The sequence below is a fragment of the Lissotriton vulgaris genome, chromosome 9 (genome assembly GCF_964263255.1).
Source record: "Lissotriton vulgaris chromosome 9, aLisVul1.2, whole genome shotgun sequence".
NCBI lineage: Eukaryota > Metazoa > Chordata > Amphibia > Caudata > Salamandridae > Lissotriton > Lissotriton vulgaris.
Window position 1 is genome coordinate 1,074,380,636 of NC_141697.1, and position 20,844 is coordinate 1,074,401,479.

General features: G+C 42.2%; 1 protein-coding gene across 4 annotated transcripts in view; it reads left to right on the forward strand.

The window, feature by feature from the left end:
* Positions 1 to 20,844, forward strand: part of FLNB (filamin B) — a 476,237-nt gene that overhangs the window by 404,174 nt on the left and 51,219 nt on the right. For all 4 annotated transcript variants that reach the window (XM_086939044.1, XM_086939045.1, XM_086939046.1 and 1 more), the window contains 3 exons: positions 4,228 to 4,494; positions 8,330 to 8,467; positions 8,655 to 8,770. In XM_086939044.1, coding sequence (XP_086795170.1) covers positions 4,228 to 4,494; positions 8,330 to 8,467; positions 8,655 to 8,770 — 521 coding nt within the window. The remainder of the gene's footprint in view (positions 1 to 4,227; positions 4,495 to 8,329; positions 8,468 to 8,654; positions 8,771 to 20,844) is intronic.

Here is a 20,844-nt window from a genome sequence, read left to right on the forward strand (position 1 = left end):
GAAACATACCTAAAAGTTTGAAACACTTGCAGGAATCGGTACATGAGCCCTAGTCTTGAAGCTATTCTTCATTTGCAGCGGAATACTCTAGAGGTCCAGTGTTTCTGCAAACAGAACTGCCAATTGCATCGGTACCAGTAGTTCTTGGAGCTGGATACTGATGCAGTATTCTTGCTAAATTTGGCACCTCAGTGGATGGAAATAAGAATGAAAACCTCGAAATATTGAAATCCTCAAGGCTCATCACTGTGCAAACTTTCTGAACATTTCAATGTACCTTCCTCTGACACGGAAAATGAAATTATTGGTGAATAATTTGAGATTTAAGCCTCACAGTGGTTTGTTTGAAAACACTCTGCCTAAGCTAGAAGGAGTAGTACAACGTATAGGAGGGGACTATTGAGTGTCCATACCTAAAACGTATGCATAGGTAAAGGTGTGAGGGGTTTCTGGTGCCACACTGAAGTCTTACATGTCCTCAGATTCAATAGACCTCTTTGAATCATCCATGTACCCTGACTAATGACCTGACCCATGAGGGTGTAACATAAAGTATCACTGGCTCCCTGTAGAAGCAAGGATTAAGTTTAGGTTTTCAGCACGTTTCTCAAAGCATGCTGGGAAAAAGACACATAATACTTAAACTCTCCAGGCAACTCCCAAATCATAACTCCTGAACCTTTGCACAGCAACTGCTCACCACGACACCCAACAATTCTGAAAATGACTTAAACCTGCAGGCAGATTCTTACGAGTCCCGACCCTTGAGTATTGATGGCCCTGAATCCAAACTTCAGCACTGGTTCAAACCCCACTTGTGTAGAAAGCAACTTAACAATTAACTTTTCATGCTTGACTACAGGTGATTTGCATGTAGTAAATGGCCTTTCAAATTCTTGCTCTAAAATAACCAGAAGCTTGTCATCTCCTTATACAACTTTGAAATTAAATATTAAAATTAATTTGCTGTAATTAATTAAACTGTACTGTAAATTCAGTACAGAGAGACCCTCTTGCATGGGAGTCATGGTCCTAATCATAATGCATTGAGTAAAGAAAATGTGCTTCTTGCCCAAACTTAATGGATGTTTGTCATTATAGGAAGCTAAAATGTAACTCGTTTTCTCACAGATTTCTAAGTTGCATGTAGACTGCATTGTGATTCTCCAGAGTGTATTGTAGGGAGTCTAGATTTCCTGCTTCAAGTGAACGGTTAAATGAACATTCCTTTATATCGCATATTGTCTTCTATCTCTTCAAAGCCCCTGTTGAATTGTGTTAGCTTGTTTATTTAATGTACAGGTAATGCGCTGTATAAGGAGAAGTAGAGACTGACATTTCCACTGCAAGCAGTGTGTCTAATCCCAAGTCACTGCCACCATAATATTTTTTTTTGCTTTTGCAAGGAAGAATATACTTTATAGTCGGTCAGTTGACTGTCTAATGAGAATGCCAGCAGTGATGCAAATTTTGAGATTGTCTTAAATGAAGTAAACATCTGCCTACTGGATGTAGAATGGAGAGAATTTAGTCATTCACAAACAGGACACAAAATGTTTTGAAAGTTCGGAAGGATATTTTAACACTTTGCACCCGGGTCAGTTTCAAACCACTCATCATCATCGCTGTATCCCTTTGCAAAACCATCCAGTCAAATGAAGATAAATCTGATTTTTTTTTTGTAGTTACCACATTCAATCTGTTTCCCTTTAGCCATCATTGATGAAAATAAGTCTTTTGTTCTTGAAAAAATCAGGGTGTGCTGTCTTTGTCACTTTAGTTGGAACTTTGTGGTATTCATAATGCAACCATTCTATATCAAATTACCTTAAATTGAATACTCACTATAATACAAGTCAGCTACACGCCTTAATTTAAAGGAGATACCTATGTTTGAGTTGAAGGCAGGAGATAAACTAAGCATTTACATTCTCAGCTCATTTTCCTATCCTGTGTTAATATCAGTGGCAGTAAGGACTGACTTCATTATATTATATTGTAATAGAGCTACTCCATTCATTTTTATTGGGTTTTTTTGTTCAAATCTGTTTTTTTTCATTTTTGCTTTGCATTACATATCCTTAAATAGAGCTACTCCATTCATATGTTGTTCTCAAGCATTTGACAATCTTAACTCTTCTTGCATTTGATGGTATGGAACAGGATTGGAGTCTGTAAAGAGGGTGAGAAAACAGATAAATGCAACTAATGCTCTTTCAGACGGTCAACCGCAATATACAGTTAGTATCACAGTGGACTTCAACAACATCATTACTTCAAACAAATAGCGTGCTCATGTAAAAGACATATTTAATTAACGCTTGTATAATGTAAGATGTCTAACATCACTACTTGACTGTTTCTATTTCCTGAATCTGTATTTTCCCTATACTGTCTTTCTTTTCTTCTCTCTCTCTTTTTCTCCCATTCTATCCTTGTAGTTTCTTGGTTTCAACTTGCTGTTTCTCTGGAGAGCCTCTCCCTCTTCTCTAAGAGCCCCTCCCTGTCTGTTAAGCGGAAGGAAAGTCATCCAAGTCCCATGAGCCAATCTACCCAGCATGTGCCTATAGAGCCATCAACTTGTGAACGGAGGGAATCTTTCCAAAGTACATTTTACATCTGGGGTCAAGAAAATGCTGAGCCATTGAGTGCAGGGTCTGTAGGGACGGCGGGTGCGTTATTGCACTGAGCATGTGAAGTCTGAGGTTGGCAAAATGTGCTAATTTGAAAAATCCAGCATGCTTCAAATGTATTTGCTTTATAGAATTGGGATGAACATTGTGTTTCCCTCTAACTCGCCATATTAAAAATATGAAAATTAAAGATGGAGGGACCAAAATGTACATAGATTTGAAACCTTATTATCAATTATTTCAGTTGCATTTTAAAACTTTGAAATAAGGGCCATTTCAGAGCAGGATCTAAAACTGGTAGCATTATCTAATATAACTTTCTTTGTTTTAGTTTTGAACGAGATTTTAATATTGGTACAAAGTTGAGGTACTGTACTGCCACATTCCTATTCTGAAAGTCTGTTAGTGCTGCACCTCTTCTAATGAGTGCAGCCTTAATGCTATTTAAGTTTAATGTCCTCACTTAGCTCAAATAAGATGGAATAGAGAGGATTTTAACTTCAGTGATGGATAGAAAAAGAGTTAGTTATTTCTTTTTAATTAAATGATCTGCTGGTTGGATTCAAAAAAGTGTTTTAAATGATTAACCGATTTTTGATTGAGTTTACTTGAGTTACATGTTCATGTAGTTTCATGTTTTCGCTTAATGCTGTAGTGACAAACTGTGGGTAGATTTGCACCTTTGCTGTACTCCTGGTAGCAGTAATTTCCTAAGGCACAACATTTTAATCTGTGTATGATACTAAATAGACAAACACATTTAGAGAGAAGCAGTGTACACTACAGAGTAAATTTGCACCATTATATCAATACTTACGTGTTTTTTAAATGTTCATTACAATTACATGTTCCTTGGTACATTTATAGTTTACCTACTTCTCTTTGACATTTACATCAGATTAGTGGAAAATATATATTCCAGATCATGGAATTAACCAGATAAACATGGTTAATTGTATTAATAGACTTCGACCCCAGGGATCAGTTTTTATCATGGTGACTGAAAGTCTATAATTTAATAACGGGTACCTTGAATTAGAGGCAGCTCATGTAAAACTGAGTTTACAATATATTTAGGTTCTAACATCCTTTTTAATCGTTTGTGTCTTGATTGTACATGCGCATGGATGAGCCTTTCTAGCATTCTAGTGAATCCTTCTTCTCTCAGTTTCATACCTTTAACCTATCAGTGGTAGGATATTTCTTATGCATGGTCTTTGATGCTAAGTGAAGCATATTTCTGCCACATCTCTTCACATCCCAGAATGTTCAGCACTGACAATGATGGTTTTATGCCAAGCTCCTTTCCCGTTATTTTGGTATGCCATCATCCTGACCCTCATATAAAGGAATTCTTAGAGTCCATAGTAAGCTAGAAAAAGCTTTGACTTTGTGCATTGTTTTATACAGAGGCAGTGTCTTCTTTGTGGGTTTTTAAGCCTGCTGCCCAGTAGTTTTAGGTATAGCTGCTGGACATCTTTTGTCTCAGTAGTCATAGCACCACAAGCTTGTGCTATGCCCTGTAGAGGATTATGCGTTGGTTCTTTTATGTTGATCAAACCATCAAGAAACTCTTCTTCTTATACTCTTTCAGAAATTGACAGCCGTGACATGGCGGCCAAAGTGACAAGTCCCTCCCGAAAAGTGAATGACGCAGAAATCCTGGACCTTGGCAAAAACACATACTGTGTTCGATTTGTACCTCAAGAAATGGGAGTCCATACTGTGGACGTGAAGTACCGAGGGCAGCATGTTCCAGGAAGCCCCTTCCAGTTCACTGTTGGGCCTCTTGGTGAAGGCGGTGCCAACAAAGTAAAAGCTGGAGGTCCGGGACTGGAGCGAGGAGAAGCCGGAGTTCCAGGTGGGTATTCATAGAGTTGTAAATGTACTGTCTTTGCTGAAAGTGTAGGTCTTACTTAGATCACCTAGTAGGTAGTAATGGGACAACCACTCTAAATCAGCAGATGTCCAGTTTTCCCACACTCCTGGTTCCTAGATGGCTAAGACCTTGGTTTCCTTGGTGGAGCTTCAGTCTGAGGCTCATTCACCACAGGGTTGCCAGTTTCACTGCATCAGAATCCCTTCCCCTTTTAGGGTGGGCCTTCTGACTCTGCTTCTTACCGTCCCAGCCTACCATGGGAACATGGCAGCCCGGGGCATTAAAACATGCCAGATATCTCTGACACACAGAGGCACATCTCCCTGTGCATCAAGGACAAGGTTTGGTGCTTGATTTGGAGTTTTGTTTCAGAAAAAAAGAATACATTGATGACCAACCCATAATCCTGCAAAGACATGGTGAACTGGTTAGTATTGACACTTCATTGCCTTACTAGCACTTGTGCCCCAGCTTCATTTGAAATGCTTATTGATAGTACACCATTAGTGTGCACAGAGCTCAGTAGCCATCTTTCCACAGAGATGGTGTGATCTCTGCATGACTTAGCATGCTCTCAGGCAAGACATTTTGTGCTCCATTTCTCAGGAGTCTTTGATAGCTTTTCTTCTGCAGTTCCCTTCTGTGTATTAAATCTTTAGACCTAAACGACCCTCTCTTTGTAAACTATGAGTTAATTCTTGCAGCAGTGTGTCTGCTCACAGACAGTAATGGCTGACGAAGTTCAGCAGTCTTTCTCAGCTCTGATTGCTGCTGTATTATGCTTGAACCATACGAACATGACTTTCATCAAAGTGGCACCCAACATTGCTGGAGATGTGATTAAGTAAACTGTTGATAACCATAAAAGTCTCTAAAGAGTCAATATTGTTATATTGACCCAAAACAGTGTCTTCTTGCTAATGCATAATGCTGTTTGTGAGGGTGTCCGTTGTTGTGCTGTTTCCTTCCCTCGCGGCCGGGCTTAGCTCCGCCCCACGCCCTCACTGACCGGCCGGGCTTTGCTCTGCCGGTCCAGCGCCCCGGATCACATTGCCTGCCTGAATGCAAGCCCCAGGAGCCACAGGGGCAGATCACGCATTTCACACGCGCCAGGAGGCGCATAAAGACTCGCCTGCTGCAGTCACTTGGTGTCCGTTGTTGTGCTGTTTCCTTCCCTCGCGGCCGGGCTTAGCTCCGCCCCCCGCCCTCACTGACCGGCCGGGCTTTGCTCCGCCGGTCCAGCGCCCCGGATCGCATTGCCTGCCTGACTGCAAGCCCCAGGAGCCACAGGGGCAGATCACGCATTTCACACGCACCAGGAGGCGTATAAAGACTCGCCTGCTGCAGAGTCACTTGGTGTCCGTTGTTGTGCTGTTTCCTTCCCTCGCGGCCGGGCTTAGCTCCGCCCCCCGCCCTCACTGACCGGCCGGGCTTTGGTCCGCCGGTCCAGCGCCCCGGATCACATTGCCTGCCTGACTGCAAGCCCCAGGAGCCACAGGGGCAGATCACGCATTTCACACGCGCCAGGAGGCGCATAAAGACTCGCCTGCTGCAGAGTCACTTGGTGTCCGTTGTTGTGCTGTTTCCTTCCCTCGCGGCCGGGCTTAGCTCCGCCCCCCACCCTCACTGACCGGCCGGGCTTTGGTCCGCCGGTCCAGCGCCCCGGATCACATTGCCTGCCTGACTGCAAGCCCCAGGAGCCACAGGGGCAGATCACGCATTTCACACGCGCCAGGAGGCGCATAAAGACTCGCCTGCTGCAGAGTCACTTGGTGTCCGTTGTTGTGCTGTTTCCTTCCCTCGCGGCCGGGCTTAGCTCTGCCCCCCGCCCTCACTGACCGGCCGGGCTTTGCTCCGCCGGTCCAGCGCCCCGGATCACATTGCCTGCCTGACTGCAAGCCCCAGGAGCCACAGGGGCAGATCACGCATTTCACACGCGCCAGGAGGCGCATAAAGACTCGCCTGCTCCTTCGTCCCGCGAGGACGCGCGCGGGACCAGCCGGGCTAAGCCCGGGCAAAGGGCGGGCCCTCTGTGGCCCTCAGAGGCCTGAGGAGGACGGGACGGGCCACCCCCCTTGGCTTTTCATGAGGAGGTAAAGCTACCGATTTACTTTTTTGCCCTGGACAGTAGCTCCTGCCTTATAAACTTTATTAACCTTATTACCTTCATTTCTTACTATGATTCGTAAGCGGGTTACCACTAAAACAGCTCTCTGGTTGGATTCCTGCCCTGTGACGATTGACACGAACACAAATAGTACACTGTTATCTACGCGCAGAGATATTGAAAAAATTTCCAGCCAGCCTAGCTAGTAATCAATCCCCTTCACAAATAACCAATACAGGGTGTAGCCTCTCATTGTTGGAGGAACTAAACAGTCTATGTAAGACTAGGTATGCCCCAGCAGGATTACCCTCCCCGCCAAACAACACAAACCCATCAACCCCTAACGAGACTATGCTGGAACCCTTCTCTATTTTCACAAAAGCCAATACTCAAAGTATAGTACCCGCTTGGGCTACATCTGCCAAAAGGAAGCATGACGGGGACAAATATAATGGGAGTAAACGTAAATTACAAAAATTACAAAATGGGCCCCCAAGTCCAACTTTGTCTTCTAACAATTCCCCCCCAAATCCAGAGGTGGCGAATAAATCAGACGATCTAGCACCCACTTCCCAGATGGCTTTATTGTCTATGATCGAACAACTGATCAAATCCATTATATACCCCCTGATTGACAAAATTAACACCTTGGGGGATAGACTGACAGGGATTGAGGAAACAATTAAACTTAATTCGTCACCTTCTACCAAAGTTACAATATCTAATCATCCCACGTCAATTGCCCCCCTGAACGTATCTAAACCAACCACACAAGACAAAGCTGCCCAAACCCAAATAATAGTTTCCTCCTCTTCGCCCCCAAATGTTCCTAAAGCCCCTCTTAAACCCACTATAGTGCACAATGCTGTTACCAGAGTAGACCGTAATAGGGTTTCTCGAATTCATCTACCTCCAGAGGCCGCTCCATTTGTGTGCGTCCTCTCGGGAGTCCCGCAACTCAAACAGGGAAAAACAGAGACAACATGACCTGTTAAATAAGGTAAAGTTTTGGCTATCAAAAAAATAGACCCCTGTCCCATGATCTTGACGGAAGGATCATGAGTGTGAGGAGAGTGGGCTGGTTAGGTCCCCTCCCAAAAGACATCACTGGTGACTTGGTACTAATAAGATTTAGGAGTAGACATATTGTTCCATACCTCCAAACTTGGCCTCCCAAAGAAGGTGATGGTCCCATATCTACCTGGGACCTTCACGATTTCTACCCAAGTACCTCATATATCTTAGCCCCTAGACCAACGGCTGAGGATAATACCAGGATGGGCAGAGGAGTTTGCGTACCACAGTGCCGTAGTATCCCCGCGCTTAACAGTTTTGATCTACCGTATAACAATCTTAAATACTGCAACCCCTATTACCTCTCTTTTTGATGTACTGTCAGAACTGTTATCACGAATCCTGTAAAGTGTGTTATTTCTAAGATAGTCATATGTACAGGGTGAGCAAATGTTTTTAATTTTTTAACTTGCAGATAATTTGTGACTTCATATGTATGTTTTTTTTTAATTATGATTGTATTTTTTAACTGTACGCTTTTATGATTTTAAACAAAAATCGAATGAAGCAATAAAGAAGAAGAGTGGTGAGGGTGTGTACATTCTGTAGTTTTAATAACATTCAAACATCCTGTTAATGGCATAGTTTGAGAAATGTACTGTGCCTATCTTCTAATCTTGCTCCTTGTTTTAACAGCTGAATTTAGCATATGGACGCGAGAAGCAGGGGCTGGAGGGCTTGCTGTTGCCGTCGAAGGCCCAAGCAAGGCAGAGATCTCATTTGAAGATCGAAAGGATGGATCTTGTGGTGTTGCGTACATTGCCCAAGAACCCGGTGGGTAGAAATCTAAACTTACTTAAACATAAAGCTGAATATGTGAAGATTAACAAACAGAATCTCTGTGTTTTACCGTGTTTTCAGCATTTATTCTTTTTATGAGATTTTCAAGTCACATGTTGAGTTTGGAATTCATTAAACAGCTTCCTCAGACTGACCTTAGCTTTTGTTTCTTTGTCTTTAGGTGATTATGAGGTGTCCATAAAATTTAACGATGAACATATTCCAGATAGCCCCTACATGGTGCCAATAATTGCTCCATCTGATGATGCCCGCAGACTTACTGTTACTAGTCTTCAGGTGAGGCACAACGAAATCATAAACAAAGTGTTTAAGTTAGGCCTTCATTGAGAGTCCTAAAAGTCTGACTGATTTATATTAGCCCTGTGCTTATTGGAATTTTAGTGATACGACAGAAAGCTCCACAACATCGGATAATTAACTGTGATAATTATATAACCCATAATCTGCCCGGTCTTGTAGGAAATATTCATAAGGACCTTTGTCTTGCCTTGATCAATCACAAATTTACTTTCCCTTAAACCATAAGAATACCTCCACCTTCTGCAGTGATCCTACCCTGTAGGGCCCAATCACTGTTCTGCTGCACAACTTAACAAAATAAGATGTGCATTGTGTCTTTCTTTTGCATTGAAGATCAATGTTTTATAGATCTACTGAGAGGGTTTGAGGTATTCCAGATTGTGAAAGGCGCACAGCCGGGTAACCGTAGGATATTGTATGGTTGTCAGGTATTATTTTTCCAGGCAATGGGGCGGGCGGTAATCCCTCGTAACCGCTCAAGGGTGGATCAGAAATCCACACAAGTGTACAAAAGCAACAGAAGCCCCTGCTCTAGGAAGAAAGTAATTGGAACTCAATGGTTCCTGGTTGGGAGTAACATTAGTAATAGAAGCACATCAACAATGTTACAAAGTCAAGACCGATGTATCCAGAAAGAAATTTATAATGGAGAAGAATCCTTGATATGGAGAATACTTTATTGTTCCTCTTGTTGTGGCCAACACGTGTTTCATCGCAGGGAAACAAGCTGCGAATCTTCAGGGCTGGGTATAGATACAAAAATTACATTTATAAGGACGTTCTATAAGCGCGATATTAAAAGTGGTAGGTGAACCCTTCGTGATGCAAAGCAAGCATGCCATTGGGTGACATGGTGTCATACATGTGTGACATGAAATTTTGTGGTATTGGTGACTTCAGTGTATGTGAATAGTGATCTCCTTTTTAACGTGATTATACAGAATGTGTGGAAGTGACTTCGGATAGTCTGCAAATATATCTTTCTAAAAGCAAACACAATGACCAGTGTACGTAGATATGGCTTTAATTAAGGAGAAATTCGGACATGGCCTACGAAGTAATAAAAACGAGTGAACAAGTGTAAGTGCTAGTGAACAGGTATACAAGCCATTGTAACCTGTGGTGACTTTTCGGTGAGTCTAATATTAATCTAAGTGCTATCTGGAAGCAGTCTTATTGTTGGCATAAACACTTTAGTACAGTACAGCCGGCAAGAATATTTCGTTCAGTATCCTGTCACAACTACATCGGTACATGTGGTCTGATTTAATAAGGGTTTTGTGTTGGTAGAAGGATATTGCCGATATAGGGTGGTGGGTCCAGACGGATAAAGTGCTAATGCTCTTCCCCTGGTATTTAGGAAATTTAAAATCTGTTCCAGGTTTAAGGTTTGTAGCACAGCCATATGGTGGTGTCTACAAGTTTCAATGAGACCAACAATCATTAAATGCGCCACTGGTCAGTGTGAGCGCTGGCACGGAAAGAGGGGGGATTTATCTAGTAAAGAGGTGTGTTTAGTAAATGCACTTTTTAAAGACTATTAATCTGAAAGTCAGACATAGGTCATCACGTGTTTTGTTAAAGACACGCATTACATGCATAAGTTCGAGCACGTTTTTGTAGATTATAGATGTATTTATCTTAGTGCAAAGCCAAGTTCGGGTTGTCATCCCTGTCGAAATTCAAAGATTATATACATTAAACAACTCACCCTTTTTCGATGAAAGCCGGGATTTAGTGATGTGGCCAAAAGCCCATGCGGGCGAGAGTGTGACGAAGGCGCCTTAAGCGCGTAGTTTAGTTCGAACCTGTATGTGAGACGAATGTGTAACGTCAAAGAATAAGAATGTGACAAACCGCTATACGAGTTGGCTACCACAGGAAAGAGGATTAACCATAGAGATGCTCGTACCTTATTGGGCTCATAAATGGGCCATAACCGGGAGGAGAAAAAGTTTGCAGCTGTAACGTTCGAACAGCAAAATCAGGCGGGTACACCTGTAGAGGAAGTAATAAACAGCCAAGCGGTGTGTTGTAACATTTTTCTGTTCCAATCTGGTGTGTTTTAAGTTAAGCGAAAACGCCGGTACAAACGTTTAAAACAGTTTACCTGGTTAGCTTAGTTCCCCCTCTTGTTGTTCCCGGCGCCGTTTGTCGAAGACGGTCACCTGACAGGAAGTGGGGACGGTTACTTAAGGGTTATTTCCGCTATTTTTTTTTTTCTCAACGTTGGTGAGAAACTAGAGCGCGGACTTGTCCTTCAATCAAGTGTAATTTATGGCTGTTTTTAGAAGAAATACTGTAGATAATATGACGGAAACGGTGAGAAACCTGTGGTATCGTAGGAGATCGGTTTGTAGGGAAAGAAACAAGTACTTATTTGCTAATATTATTAGCCAGTGGGTATGCTGATAGACGGTGTTCTGATAGCAGAGTGAGTATGTATATAAAATCAGAATTTGGGCTTGGTTATTGTTTCGGAAGCTGTTTGGTATTGCAAATTCTTAGTCAAAGTAACAAAAATATTTGGTGTTGTCTAATACATCAATCAGCAGGCGATTTGACAATAAAACACATTAATGTGAAGCACATTTATAAATCCAGATACATGTGGTTACATAGGTGTGGTTCAAATGAACAGTACTAACATTATAAACCCAGATACATGTGGTTACATAAGTATGGTTCAAATGAACAGTACTAACAGGGCGTTGCGGTGTGTGGGTACAGTTGAAAATTGCGTATAAGCATTAGTAAAAATGTTGCACTGTGACAATGGGCCTCTTGTGTTTAAGAAATCTTAGAGTTAGTCTATGTTCTCGTATTTTTTGTCTCTTTTAGTCCCCTAGGAAGTATTGCATCTCAGGGTCATAGTTCAGACCGAATTCAATGCTGCGCAGACGCATAATCCAGGTCGCTTCCTTGCGTCTTAACGTCAGTTCTCGGTTGCCACCCCTTATGTGAATAGGTACAGTGTCAATGCCGTAAAAACTGATACGGAAGTCTTCGGTGTTAGGTTGGCATTTGGCTACATGTAGGGCAACAGGGTATTTGGGGTCTTGCTTTTGTATTGCTCTCACGTGTTCTGAGATCCTATCTTTGAGACACCTTATTGTGCTACCCACATATTGTTTGCCGCAATGACACTCAATTATGTATATTACATATTTCGTGGTGCAGTTGATGTTCACTCTGATGTCATAAGTGTCTCCATTTGGACCGATAAATTTCATTGTCTTATGTTTTGCCCATTTGCACATAACACAAAAACCGCATTTGAAAAACCCTTTGCTGCGTTGTGTCAGCCAGTTTGGAATCATGTCTATTCTTGGAACTGTTGGACTTAGTCTGTTCCTCAGGGTTCTTCCTTTGCGAAAAGTTATTTGGGGAGTTAGAGGAATGAGATCCTTGAGTACTGGATCCTTTATAAGTAGATTCCAATGTTTGGACATACTGGTACGGATGGGTCTATGTAGACTGTTGAATTCTGTGATCATCCTCACTGTTGAGTCTTTCGCCTTGTTAGTATTGCTACCTTTGAGTGTTTCTAGTCTTGTGACTTTACTAAGTCTCTTTTTAGCGGTGGACAGGGTGGCTTGGGGATAACCACGTCTTCCGAATCTCTGTTCCATATCTTGTATAGTATCAGCAAGATCGTTGTCCTTGCTACAGTTTCTTCTAGCTCTCAAGAATTCACCGAAAGGTATTGATCTGATCTGATGTGGTGGGTGGTAGCTGTCAGCTCGAAGAATCGCATTGCATGAAGTGGGTTTTCTGTAAAGTTTACTGTGTAGTCTATTATCGTGAATGTAGAATTCTAGATCTAGAAACTCTATATTGGTTTTGCTGGACTTCATGGTGAAGTTTAGTTCCCAATCATTGTGGTTGAGGTGTTCGAAGAAACTTTGGAGAAGTTCGTCTGTGCCTGTCCACAGTAAGATACAGTCATCAATATACCGACCCCAATATAATATGGAGTCGGTATAATCGCTGCCATTGGTGCCCCAAATGTGGCTGGTTTCAAAGGCACCCATGAATAGGTTGGCAAAAGATGGCGCGAATTTGGAGCCCATGGCTACTCCACGTTTTTGTCTATACCAGATTTTCTGGAACATAAAGAAATTGTTGTTGAGGATAAGAGTCATCATAGAGATTAACATTTGGGTATGTGCCCATAAGGATGCTGGCCTATTGGACAGAACTCGAGTTATGGCCTCTATGCCTAGGACAGGATTGATGCTCGTGTAAAGGGCAACCACATCCATAGTTACTATGGTGGTGTTGGGTTGCCATTCAAGGTCACTTAATACACTTAGTATGTGCTTGGAGTCCTGAATGAATGAGGGTAGATTTTTGACCAGAGGGCCTAGAAACAAGTCCACATATTCTGCCAATCTCTCAGTTGGGCCCCCTATGCCAGAGACAATAGGTCTACCTGGTGGGAAGGGGAGATTTTTGTGGATTTTGGGGAGGGTGTAAAGCCATGGATATGTCGGTTTGTGTACCTTGAGGTACAGGTATTCTTCTTCGTTTAGTAGGCCATCTTCTTTCCACTTGTGCAAGTGATCGTTTATTAGTGTGGTTAGGGTGCTCATTGGGTTGAGGGTGGTTAGTTCATAACAAGAGGTGTCTGCCAATTGGCTCAGTACTTCATTGTTATAATCGTCTGCATTCATGATTACAATGTTCCCTCCTTTATCCGCTTCACGGATCACAATGGTGGAAGTCTGTGTGAGTGTAGCGAGGGCAATACGCTCTCCTTTGGTGAGGTTATCTTTAAATGTGAATGTCTCATGAAGTTTCTTTGTATTTAGTTTGTTGATGTCCTCAAGAACTCGCTTGTGGAAAATGTCAATGGTGTTTCCACCTGGTAGTGTTGGTGTCCAAGTGGATTTGTTTTTCAAGCCACTAACAACCCCCAGATCTATGTCTATATTCAATTCTTCTAGAAGTTGTCCCATCTCTACGGGGCTGTCTTCACATTCAGTAATAGACAACAATAGGTGAATTGCTTGTATATCTTTTATTGTAGTCACATTGTCTGTTAGTACATCAGGAATATTTTTAACATTTCTTGTGTTAGTGGTTTTTCCAGCAAAATATTTCTTCAATTTAAGACTCCGTACAAATTTAAAGAGGTCTATTTTAGTTTGGCATGTGTCTCCTATAGAGAAGGGATTGAAATTTAAACCCTTGGAAAGGAGATTTGTCATATCGGGAGTTAGAGGAAAAGAGGAGAGGTTAACTATTTGGACCTCGTTGTGTTCGCTCTCTATCTCCTTGCTGTTCCTGACCTCAGTTTTTTTCTGTAATCTTCGTTTGCCCCCCCTACTGCCTCTGTGGGTCTTGGATCCGTTGTGTCTCGTTGGGGTTGGGTCTTGTTCCCTTTGCGCATCCTTCCCAGCTCCACTAAAAAAGGGGTACTGTTAGTATCTAGTAGGTCCCTGTCGGGTTCGCTTATGCCTGCTGAATTAAGTGAAGCATTACTGGATGAGACAGAACTCGGGGCGGATGTGACATTGCCACTTCTCCTTGGGTTGTCTGATCGAATTAGAGAGTCGTATTTCCGATCATAAGTGAAAATACGACCATTGCGATAATCTGCATCATCTCTTTTAATTTGTCTGGCCTTCCTGTTTTTTATTTCTTCCTGATGCTTAAGTAGAACCTCGTCCAGAATGGTGTAATTTTTCACAGTTGGTTCTGGTAGATTGAGGTCTTTGATTTCTTGCTCCAGTATCGCAATTTCCCCCAGTAGTTTGCTGGACTTGCGATCTGCACTTTCTATCAAAATGTCCATGAGGGCAAAAGAGTTATTGGTAACAGACTCTTCCCATTTTTTCACTAGATCTAGATCGAGATCATCATATGTTGGGAAGGTGTTGGAGCGTAAGCCTCTCGGTATTTGTTTTAGGCGCATGTATAATTTAAGGGTCGTAGAGTCCCACCAGCGTGAGTTCTCTTGTTTTTTAAGTCTCTCTAGTTTTTTGAATTTTTCTTTAAGGCCCTCCACTCGGGGTGGACCTGCATTCGCCGTTGCAGTGTGAGTAGGCATGCCTTTTGCTAAATTATCGAATAAATCTGCCGCTATTTTATCTCTATCCATGTTGGTATGGAGATGTGCTTGTTGTAAAGATCTGATTCGTGGAAAATGGTTAGATTACGGGGGGCAGCCTTAACTGGAGATCAATAAACTATAGATCTACTGAGAGGGTTTGAGGTATTCCAGATTGTGAAAGGCGCACAGCCGGGTAACCGTAGGATATTGTATGGTTGTCAGGTATTATTTTTCCAGGCAATGGGGCGGGCGGTAATCCCTCGTAACCGCTCAAGGGTGGATCAGAAATCCACACAAGTGTACAAAAGCAACAGAAGCCCCTGCTCTAGGAAGAAAGTAATTGGAACTCAATGGTTTCTGGTTGGGAGTAACATTAGTAATAGAAGCACATCAACAATGTTACAAAGTCAAGACCGATGTATCCAGAAAGAAATTTATAATGGAGAAGAATCCTTGATATGGAGAATACTTTATTGTTCCTCTTGTTGTGGCCAACACGTGTTTCATCGCAGGGAAACAAGCTGCGAATCTTCAGGGCTGGGTATAGATACAAAAATTACATTTATAAGGACGTTCTATAAGCGCGATATTAAAAGTGGTAGGTGAACCCTTCGTGATGCAAAGCAAGCATGCCATTGGGTGACATGGTGTCATACATGTGTGACATGAAATTTTGGAGTATTGGTGACTTCAGTGTATGTGAATAGTGATCTCCTTTTTAACGTGATTATACAGAATGTGTGGAAGTGACTTCGGATAGTCTGCAAATATATCTTTCTAAAAGCAAACACAATGACCAGTGTACGTAGATATGGCTTTAATTAAGGAGAAATTCGGACATGGCCTACGAAGTAATAAAAACGAGTGAACAAGTGTAAGTGCTAGTGAACAGGTATACAAGCCATTGTAACCTGTGGTGACTTTTCGGTGAGTCTAATATTAATCTAAGTGCTATCTGGAAGCAGTCTTATTGTTGGCATAAACACTTTAGTACAGTACAGCCGGCAAGAATATTTCGTTCAGTATCCTGTCACAACTACATCGGTACATGTGGTCAATGTTTGTTCGCTCTTTTTGTGGGTTTCAATCTCCATCTGTTTTCAGTCTCTGAGAAGCTGTCTATCTCATTCTCTGCTGTCACAACTGGGTGGAATTTACATTTTTCAATCTAAAATTGTACTCTTATTTATTGGGCAGTGATGTAGGATCATACAGTCCATTCTGGACAAATTAATCTAAAACCGTATATTTGGAGGGTTTTCTTTAGGACTTTAACAAACTGGGAAAGACAAAAATGTTCCTCTTGCAAATTAATATAGAACACCTGCCATATACCTACCTATTGCCTGATTGATGTTTCAGATATTATTCTCTCAATCTGCTTTCCAAATCCTCCTCTGCCCACTCATCCTAGGCAGTTTGTGGCCAGAGAACCTACCTCTGAATAAGGATTCCATCTCTTTTGCTAGTTCTCGTTCTCTGTTTCTGTCTCTGTGACACGTTCTCCCTCCATGCCTATCCCTCTCTTGTTCCATATATGTGTCAAGAAAAGAAGGTTACAATGTCCCTAAAATCAAAGATGCCCGTGGGAATGATCACCCGGGATTTAGAACCCACTACACTTAATTTGATTTGTAGACTCAACCACCAACTATATATAAAGATGTTATCTAAATCACAAAAGATCAAGTATCTATCACTCTTAGACTGAAAAATGACATGCAATTATAACAATCACTCAGAAACAATTTCATGTGTATTTGTGACCGGTTGAAGCACTACAACAAAATTAGTTTAAAAATTGAACATAAATTTATAAAACTTCTGGACAAGTTAAAATTTTTGGTTTTCATACAATTGTTGAATACATCATGTTTTACAAGTATCACAAAATATTACATAAAGCGTTAAAAATGTTCTTGAGAACACAAGTCGACGTGGCGTTTCGGTTAACCGAGCATCTTTGATTTTAGGGACATTGTAACCTTCTTTTCTCATTCCCCTGGTCCCAGACCTTACAGTAGGGGGCCTCCTATACTTCCATATATGTGTCACCCTTTCTTGTCTGTGGTATCTCCTTCCATATAGTTGCTCACTGGAAGGTGAAGTTTGTCATGAGGGCCCTCCATTCTGCTAATGCCACCGGTTCCTCCGTCCTCCAAGTCTCCTATCTGCAGAAAGCACTAGTCACCCTGAACTTGAGGAGTTGCCCCACATTGGTTCTGAAGAACGTGATGTGGCTGGTGAACCTAAATGTTCTTAAAAGACAATGACTATTTCAAATGTGTTTAAATAACAATACAGAGGAAATTTAAATGCAGTATTTTGTGGTGAATATCCTTTCAAGTATCTTTATAAGCACTGATGAAAAGTTATAACATCAGATGTAATGAACAAATACCCAGAGACCGGTAGAAATGTGAGCATTTTGTCTAATCAGATAACGAAGCACTGTGGTGAGACTTAAATGCGAACTAACCAAATTGACTGATAAGGGTACATATATAGAGTAGACAGTGATTCAACAATTTCTCACCAAACAGTGGCACCTTCTTGGCTCTTGGCATTGCTTTTATTGTGGATCCATGTCCATGTTTCCATTGGTTGTCTGTAGTTTGGGCAGATTATGAGGTCAATCAGCTGAGTAAAAGTGACTCTAGTTCAATCTTAACCCAGGCCCACCTTATGTAGCGATTCTTCAGGTGTTCTTAAAATATTTAGGGCCTGATTATGAGTCTGGCAGTCCGGCAGTGGCAGTCTGGCCACCGGCGCATTATGACTAGGGCGGTCAGATCAGAGATCCCTGGCTTTGGTGCGGCGGTCTGAGGGCCGCAATATGCTTTGTGCTGCCCTGAGGCACCACCAAGCATATTGCGACTTTCTTCACCACCAGTGGTCAAAACTGCTGGTGGAGAGGATTGAAATGGGGCCTTAGAGGGCCCCCTCTTGCCCCTGTGCATGGGGGGCATGCACGGGGCACCTGTTGTGCCCCCCTGTATTTTTGCACCCCCAGTTCCTGCACAGGAAAGAATGCATGCCATGGTGCATTCCTTCCCGCCTGCAGGAATGTGCCCTGGCTTTCCCGCTTCGGTGGTTTAAGGCTCACTATGAGCCTTTAAACTGCACCGCCATGCTGCCCGCCCACCAGACCACAAATATACTTGGAATCTGGTAGGCGGCGGTGAGTTTTGGCGGTGCAACAGCATGGCGGTAGCTAGCTGTCCGCTCCCGCCCCGCGATAATACTCGTAATCGGGCCCTTATTCCTGGATTGCTTTGGTCTGAACAGAAAGCTATTTTCACAGAGCACTGTCAGAGTAGCGCTCGCTGTTTTCATTAAATTGAATCACTGGTAAACTAAAGTACCTTATAGAAACTTTCAAAGATTTCTTCATTTGTATGAATATTTCACAAAAAGGAAAAGCTTGTAGCCACAGTTTTTGATGTGAGCGCTCAGAATATAAATTATACGTAGTGTGTGAGAAAAGAGAGGTACCCCTTAAAGAACTCAAGGGAATTGAGGTTAAGCCACCTAAATGAGAGAAAATCCCCATGACACCTATTCACAGTTTAGCAATGTACACACAATGCAGAAAACATATAGAAAAACTAATATCTTTTGTGTTATTTATTACAAATTCAATTTCATACAGATGAGGTTAAAAATACAAATAATGTATGTCATAAAATCAAAACAATGATACACAATGTAAAAATTCACAAATAAAATATAGCCAATACACAATCAATTATGACCCGCATAATTAAAACAACAGACCGAAACATGTACAACATAACAATTGTTTGATAATAAATGTACATTAAAAATCCTATATCACCACTTAGTTATATACAATGATGGAATCTGTATTATACATCAGTGCCGGATCCTTGAATTGTACGCTCTTTTCGTACAATTCAAGGATCCGGATTTCTATATGTTTTTCTGCATTGTGTGTACATTGCTAAACTGTGAATAGGTATCAAGGGGATTTTTTCTCATTTAGATATAAATTATACGTAGCCATTTGTGGGTTCTTCCAGTGTGTATGTATAGGAGGACTCTGTTAGAACAGTAGAATAAATCAATTTTCTTTCTTGGAAATGCTCCTTTTCGTGTTTACATTTTATAATAGAAACATCCAGTTTTTGTACAAATCATATTATAGCCTGCTATTTAGATGGCATGTTCACGCCAGTGGAAATAAACCATGAAGCGAGGATGTCCAGACAGTTCAACAGCTGCAGCTTCTTTCACCCGGATCTCTCCGCCTATAAAACCACGCGGGGCCACTGCGGTCGGGCTGGCGCTTGAACGCGCAACTTTTTTCTCGTTGTTAATTTCAACATGATTAAATGCTTGTCACTCTCTCTCTCTATGCTATTAAACGTTTCAAAGGGTGATTGACTGTCAGCCCGTTTTTAATCGTATCTTTTTTATTGGCGTCTGCCCTCCATGTTTGGGAGGGAGGGCGAGGGGTGAGAGAAAAGTAGACCAAAAATTGTTTGTGTGTGTGTAAAAGGCCGCTTTATTATGAAACAGGTGCACATTACAAAATACAACCTCGGCAAACGCCTTACAAAACTAAACCTCACTAAATAAATAAATAACTAACCAAACGGGCCCCCAACCCCCAACCCCTACATATTTGGGCCCTCCCCACAATACAACAATAACATTATAACATCATTATACATTACACCATGATAAAACATTACATCATCAATCAACATTACGTCATAAATATAAAACATACGTCATCAATAAACTTTATTCATCAAACCACAACTGAATTAACATTTGTCATGTCCTCCGTAATCATCGATCCTGCCTGACCCTGCACTCCTGCAGAATACCCCTTTTCAAAACTGAACGGTCAAACCATGACCAACCTGCCCCGGCCCCAGTCCCAGAAAATTCTAACGAACTTACAACCAACAATCAACCTAAAACCGAACTGATACACCACGACCCCGCACTGCACCTGCTCCTAGCGACAAATACAAATACAAGAAACAACCCCTGCACACCGGTAACCCATAAAACAGCCTTTTGAAAAAGAAAAATTCTCAAAAAGGTGAGAAAAAACGAGGGAGCGAGGGTAATCAAATACTACAGAAAACAGGGAGGGAGGGAGGGACAAAAAGTTAAAGCACCTAGCCACCAGGTCACCAAACCTAAAATGGTGGCGGATAGCGGGAAAGGTGGAATTTATACTTGGGCTGGCTGGTCCTACTAGACCAGCCCAAAAACTAGAACATTCTGGCAACTTCTGGAAATAACCCCTCGCAGCCCTCCCAAACCGCCCGGGGGAGGAGACCTCCCTTCGGTCGGCTCCCTCCCCCAAGCCCCCCTTGGGAGGGAGGGCGAGGGGTGAGAGAAAAGTAGACCAAAAATTGTTTGTGTGTGTGTAAAAGGCCGCTTTATTATGAAACAGGTGCACATTACAAAATACAACCTCGGCAAACGCCTTACAAAACTAAACCTCACTAAATAAATAAATAACTAACCAAACGGGCCCCCAACCCCCAACCCCTACATATTTGGGCCCTCCCCACAATACAACAATAACATTATAACATCATTATACATTACACCATGATAAAACATTACATCATCAATCAACATTACGTCATAAATATAAAACATACGTCATCAATAAACTTTATTCATCAAACCACAACTGAATTAACATTTGTCATGTCCTCCGTAATCATCGATCCTGCCTGACCCTGCACTCCTGCAGAATACCCCTTTTCAAAACTGAACGGTCAAACCATGACCAACCTGCCCCGGCCCCAGTCCCAGAAAATTCTAACGAACTTACAACCAACAATCAACCTAAAACCGAACTGATACACCACGACCCCGCCACCCAGAAAGGTAGGCAAGTGGGGGGGGGGGGGGGGGGGGGGGGGGGGTGAACACACGGAGCCTTCCTTTCTGCCCCCCAACCGCGTAGCGAACGGAAAGAAAATGGGAATCAACGCTG